Source organism: Nelumbo lutea, chromosome 1, assembly GCF_056320005.1.
Source record: "Nelumbo lutea isolate HS-2025 chromosome 1, American lotus-T2T, whole genome shotgun sequence".
Taxonomy (NCBI): Eukaryota; Viridiplantae; Streptophyta; class Magnoliopsida; order Proteales; family Nelumbonaceae; genus Nelumbo; species Nelumbo lutea.
The window spans coordinates 147,060,394-147,076,000 of NC_142684.1; the positions used below are offsets into that span (position 1 = coordinate 147,060,394).

Sequence of the window (15,607 nt, forward strand, 5' to 3'; positions counted from 1 at the left end):
GAACTTTCAAGCAAAACATATCCCCTAGAGATCAGAATACTTTAACTCATCTTTTTACCTACTACTCTATTAAATTTGGTGTAAAATATTATGTATGATTCTTCTGGGCTTCATGTACTTTCAAATTATCAATGAACGAATGTGTTTTTTAGCAAAAAAAAAATAGTACTAGTAGGTACTGCCATGCACAAAGAAGCTTCTTCTACTCCCAAAATAATGAGTCAAGGTGTTCATGTCATTAGAGTGAATGAGTGAAATACAAAACTAATCCTTATTTTTCAGGGGACAAAACCTTGATAGGTCTGCTACCAATTTGGTTAAACTTTTCTTCTGAAATTGACGCTCTGGATTTAATATCAGCACTTCCCTATTCAATGCTTTTGTGAACCGTAAGTTATGCTCTGCAACAGGTTTGGAAGAACTTGTTTTCGTGCCAAAAAATACTTCTTTAGTAACATGTAAGGTGCTTGAAGTTAGAAACATGTTTCGCTCAAATGATTATACAATCAAATACATAACAATACTCTAATCAAGAATATAGATCGTCCAAAAGGAATAATTGAAATGAGTGGCCAACACAATGCTTTACTTCAAATTACAGGAAATTGTCACCTCAAATTCACTCAGCCTTAGATGGGATACGATTGCCACCAGTTGCTATCTTGTATAGATAAAATGCCGCCATTAGAGCACTACAAGAAAATGCAGAAAAGTAATAGTGTCCAGAAATGATTGTGAACGAGTATATCATGAATGAAATTTGGAGTAGAAATGAACCCCTAAGAGACATCAAGCTGTGAAAGTATCCTTGTGAAAAATCTAGGTCATGTGAAACAAGTTAGAACCGAGAATTTATAACACTTTAACAAAAACATGTGAAGCATGAAAACGAAAAATGAAAGATCTTCAGGAAGTTAGTTTGTAAACCAGATAGTAGAGAGGTAATAGTTCCTTGTCAACCATAAAGACTGTCTATACACATTGCACATGAATGAGATCTGAATCTATCAATCTACAGAAACCCCACCGGAAATATGCTGCTAGAAAATATCAACTCAATTGGACTCTGGCAATCATCAAATGCATTTGTCCTAGTTCAGAAATGGTGGAATAGTCCAGCAAAATTCCTTCTCGGTCAAAGACAAAATAGTCATGGAATGGAAGCCTCCTCCAATTAATAGTGAAGCTATACTTTGAGGGAAGCCCTATGTGTAACCTAAGACTGTCAGGGATTGGAGGTGTCTTTAGAAATTCAGAGGGGAAAGTGGTGACACTCTTCTTGGGTCTGATTGGAATGGGGGACTCTTAAGAGCTGAAATTTTGACCCTACTTCAAGGTATGAAGATTGCAAAACAACAGAGATATGAATATGTGGAGGTAGAGGGCGATTCGAAACTGGTAATAACTTGGATGAATGACAATAACATGTGTATGTGGATCAACAAGTATATTATAAGAGAGATTAAGAACATAGCAAAGGATTTTGGGGCAACATTCAGATGGATAAAGAGAACAACAAACGGAATGGCTGCCACGCTGGCTAAACAAGGGGTGCATAGGAAACAACTCTTTTGGATTACTCACCAAAAAAAAAAAACAACTCTTTTGGACAGATCTGTAATTGGAGTTCCTTCCACATTATAAGGGGGGGCTGAACTCACTTGTAACAGCAATATATGTATTTATGCTTCTATTGAAATTAATGAAATGAACTTTTCTACCTATAAAAAAAGAGTCCAGCAAAACAAGGTCCAGTCAATAGTTACCTAAGGGGGAAATTGCAAGACGATTCAAAATGAACCAATCAGCAAGTCAGTTCTCATTGTTTCCATAAGTAGAGAAAAAAATGTTGGTTTTCTTGCTCATCCCTAGTTCCGAACTTTGGTAAGAAAATATTGTTTCATAAATAGAACTAATCCATATCTATAGATAAAGTTTTGTCAAAATAAATAACCAAAAAGAACCATTTTAGAAAGTTAAGATATAAGGATACAAAAAGCCTCCATGTTGGAGCTCAAAACTTCCCCAAGGTGCACCTTGCTATCCAATATTAGTAGGGAAGTTTCAGCCCAAAAAACATTGCCACGTTATTGGAATAAATCCTGCTTTTTTGGGGAAAGTTAAATATTATTTCCATGACAATATTACTTGTTGAAAATACTAACAAGAATCAGGGCACAGAGAAGATGTGAACAGGAGGATTAAACAGGTGGTCAGTCCAGAGGGTTCCCTACTTGGTGAGCAGTAAAGATTGGCCACATCATCCCTGCATAATAGCAGAAACATGATACATCATATATATATGGACTGTATAAGCCTACCCTAGGTGGGTTCTTTTACAAGTTGATAAATTACGAAAAAAAAAAATTCTTAACTTGGTGAACCATCAAGCTAGGTAATCATGGTCCACAAACACTTATTTAGGAGCACGGAGATCAATATCAAATACATGTACACACAAGCATGCCCAGACTAGACACTCAAACTTACTCATGTACATAGACACATACACCTCAGAATGCTGATATCCATGCCAATATTATAGTTGACTGACTAAACACATACACCTCAGCATGCTGGGTTCTTTTACAAGTTGATCAATTGCAAAAAAAAATTCTTAACTTGGTGAACCATCAAGCTAGGTAATCATGGACCACAAACACTTATCTAGGTGCACGGAGATCAATATCAAATACATGTACACGCAAGCATGCCCAGACTAGACACTCAAACTTACTCATGTACATAGACACATACACCTCAGCATGCTGATATCCATCCCAATATTATAGTTGACTGACTAAACACATACACCTCAGCATGCTGGGTTCTTTTACAAGTTGATAAATTGCAAAAAAAAAATTCTTAACTTGGTGAACCATCAAGCTAGGTAATCATGTCCACAAACACTTATCCAGGAGCACGGAGATCAATATCAAATACATGTACACGCAAGCATGCCTAGACTAGACACTCAAACTGACTCATGTACATAGACACATACACCTCAGCATGCTGATATCCATGCCAATATTATAGTTGACTGACTAAACACTGAATCAAATAATATCATCACTTAAATAAAGGAATAACTGAAGCAAATGAGGTAACATATATAATGTGTCAACTTTGAGTTTTAATAAACACAATATATATAGTCAAACTTGAGTTTAACCTAGCTAAAATTTGATGTCATCATGGAGGGAAAAAATATTTTTTAAAGGACAAAATAAAAGTTTTTTTTTTGAAGAAGGGTAACTGAAATTTCATTAAGAGCTTCTACATCAAAAGGAAGGTACACCTTCAAGTTACCTGATTGCAGCTACAATTCCAGTCGGCATTATTTTGGATGTTTGTATATACCGTTGTCCCATGACCCATGTTAGTGTAAGTGCACAACCTGTTTTATAGATGAATAGCAGCCAAGTGTAAAGCATAAGGAGATTGAGACAACATTTTGATCAAACTAAAATAAATAATGAGATCCTTTCAAGGTCTGCTTGTAGTGCATAATAGTGCAGACTTGAAGGCACAGTTCAATTGACATATTGAGTATTTATCTATGATTATTTAGTCCTAGACCTGCTCACAGCATCAAGCTCCTTGAATTTTAACATTCTATGATTAGACCATGCCCACAACTGAGAAGAGAGGGACAATCAAGAAATTCTATACCATTCTTTTCCCTCATGGAATGAGTCAGAAAGAAAACTTAGAAGGATAATTTTTTACACAATCAACAACTATTAATGAGGCTTTATCGATAATGCAGGTGTATAGTAATTCCTACATTCAAAAGACAGAATGTAAGTATACAACATGAAGCTTACACCAACTCATACAAGCAATAAGACAAAACAAAAGGCAAAGTACAATGACAAGATTGAAGGAAGATTACCTTCTTCCAGAACCACTGGTCCAGGATCACCCCCCCCCCCAACCACCACTAGCACACACATTAAATCTTCCCTTACTACACCTCCTCTTGCAAGGGAGTCAGGTAAAGTATTAGCCAATCAAGAGATCCACTGAACAAACTGTTCAGAATATAAGTCAAATTCTTAGCTTCTTAAATGAGAAATTTGTAAAAAAAAAAAAAAATAGAAGGTTGCGTTTCTTGTTGATACCCATCCAGTTACAACCTGGAAGCTTCCTTTGATAACCAGACAATTCCATCCCGAGGATTAGACATCTTTAATCCCTGTAGAAGGGTAAGAAGCCCATCCCTTAGTTTATGTTGTGGATGCATTCATGGGAAGAATTACCACCGCCGGCAGCAGCAGAGAGGGGGGCCCACACAACAGGTTATCTTGCCAGTTCGCCAATAGTTTACTTATTCTAGTTCTGTTCTTACTTATCTATTAGAGATAGGAACTGAGTTCTGTTAGAAGTCTGTTAGAAATAGGAGTTCTGTTTTCACTTATCTAGTTTTGTTCTTACTTATCTATTAGAGATAAGAACTGAGTTCTGTTAGAAGTCTGTTAGAAATAGGAGTTCTGTTTTTACTTATCTAGTTTTGTTCTTACTTATCTATTAGAGATAAGAACTGAGTTCTGTTAGAAGTAAGAGTTTGATTTAAAGTTGGATTGTCCTAGCTTAGTTGAATGGAGTAAGGAGTCTCATCTTGTAATCTCCTATTTAAGGAGTTGTGATTTGGGAATAAAGTATTCAGTTTCTAGTTAAGAGAAGAGTGAGGAGAGTTCGAGTGGTCTCTTGGACAAATCACCCATTCGGTTTTCCACAATAGGGTCTGCATGCAAGGGAAGGCGCAAGGGGAAGCAAGAGGTTCTCCCCGTGGACCGACCCATGACGAGATCCTACGCCCGGGCCCATAACAGTTTACCTCTCAAACCAGACCCAAAATGCTGAGCAGGGCATTTCTAACATTATCTATAAAGCCCCCTCCCCCCCCCCCCCCCCCCCCATAATGGACCAAGATTCTCAATGCAAACCCACCAATATCCATTCTCATCCTCCTATTCTCTGGTACCTCCCGTGCTTGAAAAAACTGACTTCTACAATTGTCATGACCAGCCACCACTGCCAACTACTTAATCTATAAATACATTCTTGAATTCCACCCAAGTGATAACCCAACTGACTACACTTACTAACACTAGATCAATCTTCATACACTCCAAAGAACAGCTGTCCATGTAATGTCCACATGATTCTCCCTCTCTTCTTGCATAGAAAGATCAAGTTAGAGCTATACCAAGACATCAGATGGAGTCCAAGAAGCTCAATAGAGAGAAAAAGAGGTTTCATATATAAGCTATGAAAGAACAAGTTAAGAATAGATTATTGATATTCTCATCACTATCTAAGCAAAGGAACACACAAGGGGAAAGCTCCAAGCTTTCCTTCTTCATTGGATAATCTCATTTGTATTGATTATCTTCAATGTGTTTTTCCAGAAAAATGCTTTGATTTTTTATTTTTGGTGCAGTAGGACTCTCCAAAATAACTTTTGCCAGGAAAGACATGGAACTGGAGAGGATGCATCCATACTTTTGAAGAAAGAAGACCAATAGAAGTTTCAAGAAGAATCAATCGCCCACACCCTTAGATCTAGTCATCTGCCTAAAGTAAAAACATTTAAGTCCTCTTCTAAAACCCAAGTCCAAGCAATTTATTTGCATTGGCAATGTAACATCACCAATCATTCCCTGAAATGAAGTCCTACTAAAAGCCCATGAAGGAAAGGAACAATCTAAATTCAACCAACATAAGGCAGAACAAATTGATAGTCCTAACAATTAACATAAAATCACTTCATGATCCAAGTAGCATTTGCTATTGAGAGTGAAAGAGAAAAAATTGATTCAGCGAGTTGCACTATAAAATTGTTATAAGCATTGAGCTATGACCATCGAAGAATTTGCTGAATGCTTGAACAGGGAAGAAGCTTGCTCTTGATGGTACAACACGCTAGAAAAGAGTTGCTCTTGATGGCACAACACGCTAGAAAAGAACTTAATTCTTCTTTTTATTATTAGATGAGATCAAGGACAGGATCCTAACTCAGAATATCAATCCCTTATGACAATGCTTTTTGGTGAAAAAAGAATTCAACGAAAAAAAAATCAAGAAAATAAGGAGAATAAATCCGACTAGAATCTCGATCTACAAAACAACTAGCTCAGTTGTGGACATTTATCACACATTGGATCTAAAAGTTAGCAATTCTCTTAGAAAGTGTAGGCATTTCAACTAAAAAACGAAAAAAGTAAAGAAGCTGGGTGAAAGACCAAAGTAATAACAAGAGAATACAGAACCATACCTGTCTCAAGAATCATGGAGAGATAAGAATTCCTTCGTTTCTGGAAAGCTTTGAGACTCACAAACCCAGAAAGGAGGAGCAGAAATCCTGCACTTAGGCCTCCACCCATGGAAGTTACCCCTCCGACCATCAAAACTAACCCATATGGGATCGTTAAGCAAAAATCATGCATCTTGAATATTGAACTTTTGAAGAAAAAGGAAAAATATCAATTTTCTAAAAGAATTAAACTAATTTCCTAGATGAAAATGAAACACTTGATCGCCTGAGGTGGGTGCTAGCTTGTGGTGGGAACGTAGAATTCAGTTGGTCAAAGTTCAGAAGTTTCGACTTTCCAGCTTCTGTTCAGACTTCAGAGTTTCTATACAATGTCGTCACAGAAATTACCCTTCCTTTACTTACAATGGCGGGCATGTCCTCGGGCCTGGTCTAAACACTCCAACTCCCCGAGTCTTCAATGTCCGAGTCTTTCGGATTTTCTATTCTATTGGCTAGTTGGAGCTTCACCTGCCCTGGTCATTTGTTTTGTCATCTGGGCTGGGGTTAGGGTTTTGCGTTGTTTGACTGCTGTCAATGCTGGTCGGTTTCCGGACCGGAATCTCACATCCGGCATCTTACTATCGTTTCTCAGTCGCGCTCAACCCCCAGTGCAATCATTCTCTTACCCATATCTTAGGAATGGGAACTCAGTCACCTGCAAAGAGACCCTTCTGTCTTTCGTGCTCAAAACCCGCTCGTCTCTGTCTCTGCTCTCGCTTCAAGACCCCTTCTCTCGATAACTCGATTGCTGTCACGATTCTCCAGCACAGCCAAGAGAGAAAACACCCTCTTAATTCTACCAGAATTGCTATTCTTGGGCTCAAGAATCTCACAGTAGCAACGGTTTCCGATGTTCATTCTGAAGCACAGTTTCTCATTCGATTGCTGAAGGCGAATTTCGAAACCACTTCGGCTGCGTCAGGGGCCAATAGTATATTTTGCAGTTGTCAAAACTACGTAAAAAACCCAAATTTTGATCGGCATTGGGGATTCCAAACACTCCAAGAGCCGTTATTTGAAGGAGACCTTGAACTCCCTATCGTTGGCACCAAGTTGGGAAACAGAAATGAGGAGACATCAGATTTTTTGCAGGTTTTGGTGTCTCCGGTGGAGAAACAACAGGCATTTTCGACAAACAATCAATCTGTTTTAGAAGTAGACCATGAATCCACTATCAGTAGAAGCAATGGTAGAAGTGGTTCAGTTAATTTGAAGATCCCTCAAAGCTACCTAGAAAAGCAATCAGATTCAGATCAGGTTTTAGCCCCCACTATGTTAAATAGAACAGTTTCTGATTCCCAAAACCAAGGTGCCATACCCCAGCCAGAGAACCTTCTTGGAGCAGAAACAGATCAAATTGAAGAGGCCCCAACAGGTGAAAAGGAAACCCTCATCACTGCTACCATTGCCAAATGTGGTTACACTTGCTCTCTTACCCATCTCCAAACCCCTCAAAACGACTATAAGAAACCAGATTTTGATCGGCTTTTAGACTCTCAGGCAGGTCAAGACGCCATCTCAAATGGGTTTGTCGTGAAAAAGTTGCAGAAGAGGAAATTGGATGGGAGCATGGAGTTCGAAGAGTGTGAAGAGTTTGAGATTGCGGTTCCTCCTGGAACAGCCCTTCTCTTCCCGACCAAGAAATCAATCAGCTTAGAGGCCGTTGATTTTCCGGTGAAGGGCTTGATTGTTTTGGATGGAACATGGGCAAAAGCGAAGAGAATGTACCATGAGAATCCATGGTTGAAACTTTTGCCGCATTTGAAGTTGGATCCAAGCAAGTTGAGCTTGTACAGCGAAGTGAGGCATCAGCCTAGGGCCGGATGTCTGTCCACCATAGAAAGCATCGTGTGTGCCCTTAAGGCATTAGGAGATGATGGCGAGGCCCTGGATGATCTCTTGGATGTGTTCGAATCAATGGTGGGAGACCAGAGGCGATGCAAAGACGAAAGATTGAACAAAACTTCTCCGCCATGAGATTTTTACACCTACTGTAATTCTTAATTCTTGGTCGATGCAACTTGAAGTATATTTTAATTGATTGATTATATTTCTTGATGATCTTCTCAAATTATTACTGTAGACTAGTGTAGCAAGCTGCTGTTCCATTCCGATCCCATAAAGTAAGGTCGTTTGATTCAATTCTTTTTCAGTTCCAATTTCATTCAACAAATCTCACCATGCAGCTTTGAAATTACAGGGAACACTTGCCAGCCAGCCAGAGCCAACCTCATTCTTAAACACTTAAACTGAATTGCTTGCTACTCATTGTTAGTGCCGCAATATGATGATTACCCGGTGCACTAACTGGCTGATGCATGGGCATGGTACTCCTGCTTCTTGGTGCCAAATTATTCTTTATTTTCTTCCTTTTGGGAGTAAGAAATCAAACAGGAGGTTTAATCAATTATAGAGCTGCTCTTGTTGCAGCTCAAAGAGCAAAGATGTTTACTTGTTTAGTGTCATTCCCCTTTCATTCCATTCTATCCAGTGCCATGCCTATTGCTAAACTTTGAGCCCTTAAATAATTTCTCACCATCTCTGTGTATGCCCATATCATCTTAGTCTACCTCTCCAAGGTTCCTTTGTATAAGCTCATCTACGATCCTATCTTTTTCTAGTTCTTTAATTAATCATCTGTTTTGGGCATGTTGTTTCTTGGTTGCCCTACCCTTTGTTCCATAAAACATTGCCAGCATTATAACCATTTTATAAAAAAAATATGGCCAAGTGGTATTCATTTATCACACAAAATTCTTAATACTCTTTCTATTTTATTCATCACTGATCACACCTTAATTCGAAGTACTACATCCTTCTCAATCTCATTTGTTATGAATTATCAAACCAAGGTAATGGACTAATGAAAGTAGTCATTGAGATATTTCTTGGTTTTCATTCTTGAGTGTATCCTAATTTCCACTCTTGTTATTATTGAATTTACATTGCACATTGCTCTACTTATTTTTAAAACTAAACAGATATATGCATTACTTAATCTTAGCACGATTTGATATTAAGAATCAATTTGATTCTAAATGCATCACATAGTTTACAAAAAATGAAGTAGATTTTATATTCAAGCAGATAATCAACTAAATTTATAACTTAGGGGGAGTTCTATAATGTGAATTGTTTCTCTTGTTGTCGGTTCTAAAAATAAATCAAAACTATCTAGTTTGAAAAACAGATTGTTTCTTAAAACAAGAACACAAGAAAAAACATGTTCCTGATTGTGTTTATTTTTTTCAAAACTGAAACCAAAAATATCTTCTTGAATCTAATTTCAAAAACATGTTTTTATTTCGTCATTTAACATCATGCTCCATGCTCATATATTTTTTCTTTTTGATCGATACCATAAATCATATAATTTCTATACTAGATTTAAAAAAAAAACCATTATTTTGTTGGTTTAAAAAAATGTACCGTTTGTTTGAAACAAAACCAACTTATTTTTTGCTTTGAAAACAAAAACAAGGCTCGATAATATATTTTTGTTTTTTTTTTCTGATGTAGAAAAACAAATGAAAACAAAAATATTTCTGTGTAGATAACACCCCCTTAATTAATGATAACATAAGTTGCATATCAACATTTTCATTCTATGTTTTACATGCGGAACAACCTAATTAAACGCTCATCTACTCTCTATGCTTGGCAATTAAATGTCATAGCTGGATTATTTGCATGTGGATGAAAAAAAGTAGGTCATGATACATGGAATATTCACCAATTAACTAGTGATTATTGGACATTCGGATATTTTTCAAACTTGTCAAACTATTTGAGACCTTTGAAAAGGTCATTTTTTTCCGTACACAATGTACTTACTAGTAAATGTGCACATGCTTTGCATGTGGCAATTTCAAATGATTATTGTGTTAATTTAGCCATTACTTGCCCAAAGACCGATCAGGCTAATTGAATAGTTACTTGATGTGATAGAATAGGCATTAATTTTCTTTTTTCATAATTTTTGTATTCCATTTCCATCTTTTAACTAACATGATAGTGGTTTCATTGCTAAAGCAGCTTTAAATTCTGTATTCCATTTCTATTACTCATAAGATTCTTATTTATGGTACCTAAAAACCGGTTTTGTTTCCAAGTCAAATTTGAATACATAAGTTTTATACTGTTAAAATTGTTATTTGCAAATTTAATTAGTGAAATTTTATGATGATAAACAAAAATACATTAAACATATGATTCTATGAGAGAGAATGGAAGTTTACCTTAAGTATGAGACTTGATGAGAGAGAATATGATGAAATGAAAAATAGTATTCGATTTGCAATTTATATCTTCATAATGAGAGAGAGAGAGAGAGAGAGAGAGAGAGAGAGAATTTAAGATAGGGGTATTTTAAGTCAAGAAAAAGTCCAAAAGCCTTAAAGATCTATTCACTTCTTATAGATTCTAAGTAATTTGTAATTCATCTACAAATCAACATCTAGCTCCAAGTGTCTAGAGTAATTAAATTTGTCTAGCTAAATACTCCATACAATTTCAATTACATTTCATTGAGTTTTGTGATTTATAGATGTCTATTTAGACACATTACGAGATTTAAAAACAAAAAAATACATGTTGTGTAGTTATTTAAGAAGCATAAAAGAATTCCATTTTTATCCTCTTATACAATTTAGAAAGAAGTTAATAATGGAAGGCTCAATTTATCCTATTTTGATCTCATTTTAAATAATCAACAAAATACTTGATTTGCCCAAAAATTCAAATACGAAAGCATTAACACAAAGGAGAAAGTACTTCTTATAAATTTTCCAGACACTCTAGGGCTTTTTAGTGATTTTCCCAAAAATAAAAATCATTAATTTGTAAAGCCTTATCTAACGTGTCTTACAATTTTGCTCCCTTCTTTCCCTTGGGACTCAAATGAATTGACTTTGAATTTTATCAATCCTTTTGAGGGTATGTTCATTTGAACATTGTTTGAAATAAAGGAATTACATTTTCTTTTTGTTTGTTTGTTTTTTTTTATTTGCTCCATGGGGTTACACAATGGGGGTGGCCCAAGGTTCAAAGTACCGATACAATACGAGTTTCAGTCGTATCGTATCGGCACTTAAAAATGGCCAAAACTCTTTTTTTTTAGTTTTTTTTCAAAGTTTGGTTTTTTAGAAAACTTATAACCTGTTTTTTATTATTAAAAAAACGTAGGGGTTCGAAACACCTGGAAACAAGCATTTCGGACTGTATCGTTCTCAAAAGATACGTATCGTATTGATACTTTGAACCTTGGGGTGGCTCATTCCCCTAACCCATAACCCCCAACCTACGTGCATGTGGGATTTGATCCAAAAAACCTTACTAACTAGCCAGTTGACGCCTTGTAAATAGAAGAACAACATTCAAAACTTATTTGATAAGGATCACTCTTTCATCTTTAAAAAGAGTTTTCAATTTCCAACCCTAAATTTTCTTCTTAATTTTAGTTGTGATGTTATTCAAAGCCTTCTTATCAATTATGCCTTGAATAATTAGGGCACCCAAGTATTTTTCTTTGTTTGTTGATATTAGATGCTCATAATCTTAGAAATCAATTTTTAAATTCTATATGGCAAATTTTTTTAGAAAAAAAAAGACTTTTTGAAATGGATATTTTGGATGAAACCCTTTCAAACATCTTGAGATTGAGTAAAAACTACTTATAAACCAATGGAAAAGCTAACCCAAAAAACATAATCAAGATCGTGGAATACCACACTCAAAATCCGCAATTTAAAATCATTAAATAGTGACAATTGGACCTACTTTTAAAGATGATCAAATAACAATGATTTTGTTCAATATTAATTAAAAAAAAGAGAGATACATCTAGCTAAACACTTCATGAAATTTCAGTTATAATTTATTATTAATTAAAAGAAAGATAAATACATCCAGCTAAACACTCCATGAAATTTCAGTTACAATTCATTCAAGTAACTCTTTTAAAACAACCAACAAAATATCAAATTTATCCTCAAATTTAGATATAAAAGCACTAACACAAAGGGGCAAAATTTATCCAATTAAAATTCTATAAATTTTTAGGGGCTATTCATACTTTTTAAAATAGTACAGAATTATGTTGCATTTGTTTGGAGTGTAAGCCTCATAGATGTAAAACTCCATTGATGGAGTTTCACACTGAATCATTTAAAAAAAAAAGTGAACCATTGAAAAAAGTGATCATTAAAAAATGTGACTATTGATGTAATACTACATCGGTTTTGTTGATGTAGTTTTTACATTGATAACTGATGTAAAACTTCACTAAAAGTGACATTTTACATCGATTTATGATGTAGATCAAACCTTTATCCAAAGGCCAACAAAACCGGACTGGTGGTGACATTTTACACCACAAACAAACTTAGCCGTAGTGCAACACAAATATTGCCCAAGTAATCTTTTCACTTCATTGCTGAATTTGTTTGTAAGTAGTTCAAGTAGTAGTCCTTGGACAAATTGAGAGGAATGTATGAGTGCATGTTGGTGAAATGAACATCTAGCCTCTGAAAAGCAGAATTTAAAAGTTCAATAGTTAGTCCACAATCATTAAGAAGGTTATGAGCTCATCAATGGTTAAGGCTGAAGTTGGGTTTATGACCATACCCTAAGATGAGTACGAATCACCTGCCAATAAAATACATTCCAACACCCTACCAACATTATTTCACACCACACATCTCATGCATGATGGGTCCCACTTTTATGTTGGGCCCCAATTTTATAGTGAGATGTGTGGTGTTAGATCATGTTGGTATAGGATGTTGGAATGTGTTTTGTTGGCAGGAGATCCCAACTCCCCTAAGACATTTAACCAAGGCTTGTTTAGTAAGGCTAAGGTTAAGATTCAGTTAAGTTGGTTCAATTGCTTTGAAGCTCTTTAGATAAGTTACTCATAGAAGCTAAAGTGGAGCCATTTCAACCATGATGATCTATGAATTTACATAGGATCTCCACTTCATTGCCCTTTAATTTAATAATTGCATGCTAGTGTCCTAGTGATATAAATAAAAAAAGTAGATGAAATAATATTTTGACATAAAAAGTAGATGACCAAATTCAGCCCTCACAAAATTTGTGCTCACACCATCTTCAAAACACTTATAGCCGTGCATTTGGGACATCTCTATGCTTATAATTTTTCATTCATGGGGAGATGTTTCCAATGCATGACTACAAATGTTGTGAGGGGTGTGAGGATGGGGTTTAATCAAATATAAGGTAGATGTAAATTTCATTTGTATTGTTAATAATTGACCTATCCAAAATAGAATTACAAAAATGAGATGCTGAATAGTATTAATAAATTAAACTAAAAATGATAAAAATATTATATATCACTAAAAAATAAATAAAAAATCACTTTGATATTGTATATCATTAACTTATGAATATTAAAAATTTGTGAAACTTGGACAAATGACTATTTTAACAAAAGCATAACATTCAACCCAACTCACAAATAAAATATAAGTTATAGGTACATGTAAGTGTATTATATGGATATTTGCCTTGGATTCTGCATAGGCATAAAAGTTAAATCCCATATATCTATATAGTTAATACTTCCACATGTACATACTTCCACATATATTTATATAGCAAATAATTACCTTCATTCTGTTTTAACATATAGGTCATAATATAATGTTTACTTTAAAACAACCTTTACATTAACATATTTAAATCACAGTTTTACAATCGTCATTGACATGATTAATCGGAATGTTTGGCAAAAAAAAACAGTATAACTTTGGTGGTGGGGCCAACAACCTATGTTGTTGAGAGTGTTGTTGGACTAGACAGTTAAGCCATTCACACCCATATCTATCTTTTTTTGTCAAAAAAGGGAGCAATTACTATTTTACCCCTCTCATGGGAATGTGGCATTCCTAAGAATGTTCTCAACAGCATAGGGTGTAACAACCAAAGATTCCATTTCAGTCATGAATTGTTATTTTTTAATTTTAATAAAAACCATTGAATTAGTCAATATCTTATTGACTTAGGCATAGGCTGCAATAGATTGGATCGGATTCAGTAAGGGTATATCCGATCTGATCTGTTAAGAAAATCCAATTGGTTTGAATTTGATAAGAATTTGTAGGATTTTCAATAACATGATTTGAATTTGAATTTGAATTCGAATATATTATTGAATATTCGATTCGATTAGAATTGTGATAAAAAATTTGATGTTGTAATATAAATAATATATTATATTATTTATATAATATAATAATATATTAAAATATAATATACAATATTTCATAATTAACGAATCAGATTGGGTTATGGCGGATCATATTAGTCTGCATTCAAATTCGATCCATTTTCTAATCCGATCTGATTTATTAGGATCAAGAGGAATATCCGAATCTGCCTCTTATCAGATCGGGCTCGGAGTCAAATCAGAGCTGATCCGACTTATTTACAACCCTACTTAGGCAGTTGACATGTTGAGCTCGAACCATAGTTTTTGGGGGCTTTCTTTTATCTTTTCAAAACGTCATGAGTTGATCCCTTTGGGCTGGATAGCCAAACTGCATGAAAACCAGTGGCCAAAGTAGTTTTTCTTCTATTTTAGTTTTAAAACATCGAGGTGGATCCATATTTGAACTAACTATTTAACACTTTTAAGGCTATGTTTGGTGATTAGGTATTTAAGTGGTTTGAAAAAAGTGCTTAATCTAAGTACTTATTTTAAAAATTACTTAATGTTGTTTGGTGACTCATTTGCCAAATTATTTATTGGTTTTTTTAAGCACTTATTAGAGTGGGGATATTTGGTGGGCTACTTTATTCACAAGTGCTTATTTTTAGCATAAATGACAATTTTAGTCCCATTTTATTCACATATATAAATAATGCTTTCAACATATTATATTATACATTTCAAGGAAACTCGCCACATCACTATGTTGTGAGACATGAGAGCCCATGTGGGCCCATACTTTGAGTACCATGTGGACCCTAATAGAAAAAAAAATAATGGCAACAACAACAACAACAACAATAATAATAATAGTAATAGTAATAGTAATAGTAACAAAATACAAATAGTAATCAAGAAACACCAAAATTTAATCACATATTTCAGCACAATTTTTATTCATATTTCAACATATTATGATTCACATATTTCAGCATACTATTATTTATATAAAAAAATCAAGGAAACATATTTCAGCATATTATTATTCAAATATTTAAACATATTATTATTCAAAAATTTCAGCACATTATTATTCAAATATTTCAGCATAA

General features: G+C 34.8%; 2 protein-coding genes across 5 annotated transcripts; one reads left to right on the plus strand and one right to left on the minus strand.

The window, feature by feature from the left end:
* Positions 1 to 425: 425 nt before the first annotated feature.
* LOC148878215 (protein FATTY ACID EXPORT 6-like) lies at positions 426 to 6,753 on the minus strand. Of its 4 annotated transcripts, XM_088951194.1 has the most exons (4): positions 6,284 to 6,753; positions 3,313 to 3,400; positions 2,235 to 2,266; positions 426 to 692 (listed from the first exon to the last, which is right to left on the minus strand). In XM_088951194.1, the coding sequence occupies exons 1-4, from the start codon at positions 6,453 to 6,455 to the stop codon at positions 685 to 687; spliced, it is 300 nt and encodes a 99-aa protein (XP_088807320.1). In that variant the 5' UTR covers positions 6,456 to 6,753; the 3' UTR covers positions 426 to 684. The 4 variants fall into 4 exon arrangements, with proteins under 4 accessions (XP_088807320.1, XP_088807312.1, XP_088807325.1 ...); XM_088951186.1 differs by lacking the exon at positions 2,235 to 2,266; XM_088951199.1 differs by lacking the exon at positions 2,235 to 2,266 and having other exon boundaries at positions 619 to 819.
* A 103-nt stretch (positions 6,754 to 6,856) lies between these two features.
* Positions 6,857 to 8,393, plus strand: LOC148878216 (DTW domain-containing protein). Its single transcript, XM_088951166.1, has one exon. The coding sequence runs from the start codon at positions 6,857 to 6,859 to the stop codon at positions 8,297 to 8,299; it is 1,443 nt and encodes a 480-aa protein (XP_088807292.1). The 3' UTR covers positions 8,300 to 8,393.
* Positions 8,394 to 15,607: the final 7,214 nt, after the last annotated feature.